The sequence below is a fragment of the Galeopterus variegatus genome, unplaced genomic scaffold (assembly GCF_000696425.1).
Source record: "Galeopterus variegatus unplaced genomic scaffold, G_variegatus-3.0.2 Scaffold3384, whole genome shotgun sequence".
Taxonomy (NCBI): Eukaryota; Metazoa; Chordata; class Mammalia; order Dermoptera; family Cynocephalidae; genus Galeopterus; species Galeopterus variegatus.
Genome location: NW_007729495.1, coordinates 187564 through 193076, shown reverse-complemented (window position 1 = coordinate 193076; position 5513 = coordinate 187564). Strand labels below are relative to the sequence as shown.

The window sequence follows — 5513 nt, the reverse complement described above, 5'->3', positions numbered from 1 at the left end:
CAATTATCAAAATAGAAGACCATTTAATAATCCCTAATCCATTTTAATAAATAAATGTAAGCTACTAAATAAAAGTAACCTAGTGCAAAAAATTATTATTGATATTAATATATCTTATTTTTCATGTTTAAAGCACTTAGTCTAATCCATTATTGAATTTCAAAATTATCATTAAAATTAGTGCCTAATTTTTTCTAATCTGGCATTTTAATTTTTAATACAGGTATTCTCATGGTGTTGAAATATTTCTGTGGAAACTGACATTATCAAAGATATTCTTTTATGAACATCTTTACTCTTCACTAATTTATTGCTTTTTATCGTCCCACGAATAATATACTGTCAGAAGTAGAATATCTTTCAAACTCACTTATTTGACTGTGAGACCCTGGTTCGCATCTCTAAGGTCCCAGACTCTAAGGTTCTCCAGCTGCAAATGAGCACGACACTCACTCGTCACCCCGCCCATTTTGACTGCACTCGGGGTCCTGTCCTATGCACACCGTTCATTAACTTCTTGAGGACAATTGTAAGAGGACAGCTCGTGAGATCACTCGCCGGCAGAGATGAATGACGAACGAGTAACCTACTCAGAACTGAGTCTGGCCAAGGACCCAAAGAAGCAGCAAAGGACACCTAAGAGCACAAAAAGCTCCACTTCGGTCACTGAACAGGAAATAACCTATGCGGAATTAAACGTTTCGGCAGAGATGAATGACGAACGAGTAACCTACTCAGAACTGAGTCTGGCCAAGGACCCAAAGCAGCAGCAAAGGACACCTAAGAGCACAAAAAGCTCCATGCCTATTCTCTTCTCCTTTTCCCCTTCCAATCCTCTGGTTACCGTAATAACTTCGTATAGCATACATTATACGAAGTTATACGACGAGATGTTATTCTAATGTGAAATGTGAAGTCTGATTTTACTCATAAACTGTTGAAATGTGTATCCTCGACCCAGAAGTCATGGAGCACTCTATTTACTAAAAATGCAATGGCATATTCTAGAGACAGATCTCAATGGTAGCTGTGGATTTGGGGTCCAGGTTTATGTTCATTATTCTCTGTGCATCAGGGCTCTCTTGACTGCAAACCTTTTGAACAGCCGTCTCCAGCTCCTTTCTCAGTGTTTCTGCCTCTCTCCCTGCAGATTTACCATCACCTCCTCTCATTGCTAGGATCCTGGGAACCATGTGCCTTGTTTTAATGGCCTCTGTGGTGATAACAATGACAGTTGTTACTCCGTGTAGGTATATTTTTGAAAGATTATAGGGGAAATTTTCACTTTAATGATTAGAAGTGCTTCTAAACATCTCATAATATCAGGAAACAGAGCTTTCATTTTAATGTACACATTTGGACTAACTGGGGAAAGGCTATTCTGAATTTGTCAAAAGTATAAGTAACAGAAATATTGTAGAGAGCATTTGTTTTTAATTGTATGTATATGATCTTATTTCATCATTCAAAGATATGCTTTAGGAACTTGAAAAATCTTATTGAGATAAACAAATTAATTTTTGAAAGTAGTTATATCAAGTACTGTAAAAGGTGGTGAACTTTGGTCCTTTAGGCTCCTTAAGTAATTTTCCCCAAAACCTTCATTACTTTATTACTTTTATCCTGGTAAAATAAGTTTTATTTCACATTATTCTAATTCTAAACAATGTATCAACTTCAAACTGTGTAACTAAAATGACTATGATTTGTTTAGATATTATTTTTGTAAGAATTACTTTAATTTTCTAGCTACTGTAATACAGGAGCAGAGCAATTCTTCCCTAACAAGAACCCATAAAGGTACATAATGATTTTAAAAGTTCTTGAATTAGTGCAGTTTACATTTTGTCTCTAACTTAAGACATGCAAAAATTATAAATTATTTGGGGAAAAATAAATTAGAAAAATGGGCAATAGATATTTATTTGGGGAAAAATAAACGTAGAAAAATGAGCAAAAAATGTTTATGAGTACTCATTTGAAATTACTATAAAGTCTTTTTACCAATTGGCTCAAATTTTCTATTGCTGTAATGTGATGAGATAAATAATTTTCTATTCTAAAATAAGGGTTTTGTTCAGTGACTTTCAGGCAAATGTGTAGGATGGACTTGTTTGTTTCTTTGTCATATGCTGGAATATAAATTAGGGGTGACAGGCTGACACTTGTCTATGTTGTTTGTATGAGCAATTATGTTTTGTTTCCTATGTACAAGTCAGTGAGTGTACATAGATATGTTATGTACATATATTTTTATACCTATTCAAATATATAAATTCATTTTCATTTTTTAAAAATTTATCTTGTTTCTGGAAAGTAATTCATAATCTTTCTTCAGCACGTCATGGTGGTTGCTGTCCAAAGGAGTGGTTCATGTATTCCAACAATTGTTATTCCATTAGTATGGAAAGAAAAACTTGGAATGAGGGTTTGATGGCCTGCACTTCTAAGAACTCTACTCTCCTTTATATAGATGATGAAGAAGAAATGGTAAGATTTTAAAAGTTTTAAGCATTTTATTAAAAGCAACTGCAATCCACAATATATTTGTAAAAGTCATCCATATTCCTGTATATTAGTTTATTTTCAAATTTGTTCAATATTCCATTGTTTGACCCTCCAATATTTTATTTATTTTTGTATACTTCTAATGCACATTTGATTATTTCCAGTTCTTGCTTTTCATGGAAAATCATGCTTCCACAAATGCTTTTCTTCAAAATAAAACTTTGCTGTTTAATTTTACCATACGTAAAGAAAACTAAACATCTCATACTTGTGCAGATTGATCACAAAGTGAACTGACCCGTGTAATTGCAAGTCAGATCACAAAACACAAGTTTCCAGCCCCAGCAGCCCTGTCCCTGCGTGTGCTCTCATTACTCTTCCTGCCTCCTCCCTAAACCACTATCTTCACTTTTGATATTACAAATAAGCTTTGCCTGTTTTTGAATTGATATCAGTGGACTCATGCAGCGTGCATTTTTCGTCTGTCTCCTTTTACTCCCATATATTTGTGCAATCCATCCACATTACTGCAGTTACCTGTAGTTTGTTGATTTTTACAACTATATTATGTGAATATAACAATGAAAATCCATTCTATCCAGTGTTTCTAGATGGACAAGGGAGTCTCACACATGAGCACAAAGAGGCTTCCTGGGCGGAACACTTGCAATTGTGGGGTTCCCTTTGCTGATCCTCCATATCCACACCCCACTCTGGTGTGTCTAGTTATGGAGGAAGCACTTCCTCTGGCTGCTGATTTTCAGCAGGTCTCCTGATAGACCCCTCTTGCCGGTGGGATAAGCCTTATCTGCTTTCGCTAGCAGGGCTCCCTGTCAATAAGAGCAGGACTGAACTTCCCTGAGCCACCTCTCCTTGCTAGGTTGGGTGCTGGGCAACAGCATGTCTAGGTCACTTTTTTCTGTTGTCTGGGGGACTTAAGATGCCTTGCCACTCTGTTGATCCCTGACGCTGGGCCACAAACCATTTTCCCTTTCTCCTTCTACTTTCAGAGTTCTCTTTTGCTTTTGTCTTTCATTAGTTCCAGAGTTTGCAGTTGTATTTAGTAAAAAGTCGCAGAGAGGAACGAGTCTATGCCACTTTTTCTGGACCATTGATATTTCACTAATACAGACACAGATAAAAGTGGGGGCTTATCTAGTTAAAAGATGATATTGTGCCCAGAAAGACAAATTTTGCTTTCTCTGTCATTTATTTCCTCAGTGGCAGCACATGAATTTCTTTCTAAACCTCAGTATGTATGTAAGACAATAGAAAGATACATGAATTTAGTTACAATATCAGGAGAAATGAATGCACAATATCTAGAAACTTATTCAAATCTATACTATGTTTATTTTGTCAACATTGTAACTATAAGTTACATCAATGACAATTTTCCTTATTAATATGAGAAGGCTGAAACAACTAAGTATATACTAAGTATAAATCATAAGGTATAAACAATAGTTCACTTAAAATTAAAATTACAAACATTTGTGAAGGTTTTGGCAGTTTGAAAAGTGATTTTCAACTTTATCGTATTGTTGAATATATTCATTTTGTTTTTTTAAAGATCCTATGAAACACTACACTACCTGCATTTCTTTAAATTATTAAAAGCTTTCATAATTATTATTTAAATGAAACTTCTTTTTTGCTGGTAGAAAGTTCTGATGTCCCTATCATTTATATCATGGGTTGGAGTCTTTCGTAACAGCAGTGATCATCCATGGAAGTCAATAAATGGATCAATCTTCAAACTAAAGTAAGTTTTGTTGAATGATGCTATATGGAAATAATATATAAAAAAGAGAAGTTCATAATAATAATATTACTAAATTTATACTGAATTATAGAACTAAAGAAAGATGATGAAAATTAGTAAAATATTGATATAAATATTAAAGAAAGAACTCAGTTTTTATAGGAACCCATTCATGCCAATATTATATGAAAAACATTTCTATTTTCACAACATGCTTTTACTACAGCACATGGAAAATGCTATTGTTTCTTTTATTGTCCCCATGATATATAACAGAATTACACATTTTTCTCTATTGCAGAGTAACAGAATCGGGAGCTCATGAACGTAATTGTGTTGTGCTACACTCAGAATTTCTTAAATCAGAAAGTTGTGGATCTTCGCAAATGCATTATTGCAAGCATAAGCCTTAGAATTGAACCATCTGAGTTTGAGGTCTGTCAGGTAATTTTATATTGAATGAAATGGAATTCATATTGTAATTGAATGTCTTAAAATAGTGTTATTTGTTCAAATAACAAAGATATTTTCGGAACCAGTTACAGAAGTATAATACACATACCACAAAGTATGCATATCATTACTGTTGTGTTTGGCCCTTTTTGTTGAACATTATATTTGTGGCATTCAACCTTTCTACAAGTTCTCAAGTTGTGCAAGTCTGTTTATAGGACATATGAAGAATTAGCAAAGCCATAGAGACAGATAGTGGGTTAGTGCTCCCAAGGGTTAAAGGGGAGGTTGGAAAAGGAAGTGACTGCTAATCACTACAGTGTACCCTTTTGTGGTCATGTAAACGTACTAAATTTTGATTGTGGTAATGGTTGTAACTGTGAATATGCTAAAAATCACTGGCATATACTTTACAAGAATAAAATTTATACTATGTACATTACACCTCAATAAAGTATGTGTTAAAAGAAAATCTCTCCTGGGATTATGTTTGGGAATGCATTTAATCGTTAAAGTAATTGTTAAAGATTAGTCTTCTTTATAATATTGACTTTTCTAATCATTATAAAGCTATGTCCCTTCAATGTACCAGATTTTTTCAAATATATTCTATTTTTTTCTATTTTGTATTTTTTGGTATTGAAATCATACAGAAATGTAGGTATTTCGCATTCATACATTCCTGCTTTTTTTTCTTTGCCCATTTTAAAATTAATTAATTAATTATTTTTTTCACTAGTTGTGAATATTCATGAGATACAAAGCTGATTGTTAACCCTTGTGCCCA

General features: G+C 33.7%; 1 protein-coding gene across 1 annotated transcript; it reads left to right on the top strand.

Moving 5' to 3' along the window:
- Positions 1-566: 566 nt before the first annotated feature.
- On the top strand, positions 567-4686 carry LOC103600565 (NKG2-A/NKG2-B type II integral membrane protein-like). The gene is made up of 6 exons (XM_008584857.1): positions 567-744; positions 1151-1246; positions 1750-1800; positions 2318-2490; positions 4173-4273; positions 4575-4686. The coding sequence occupies exons 1-6, from the start codon at positions 567-569 to the stop codon at positions 4684-4686; spliced, it is 711 nt and encodes a 236-aa protein (XP_008583079.1).
- The last annotated feature ends 827 nt before the right edge of the window (positions 4687-5513 follow it).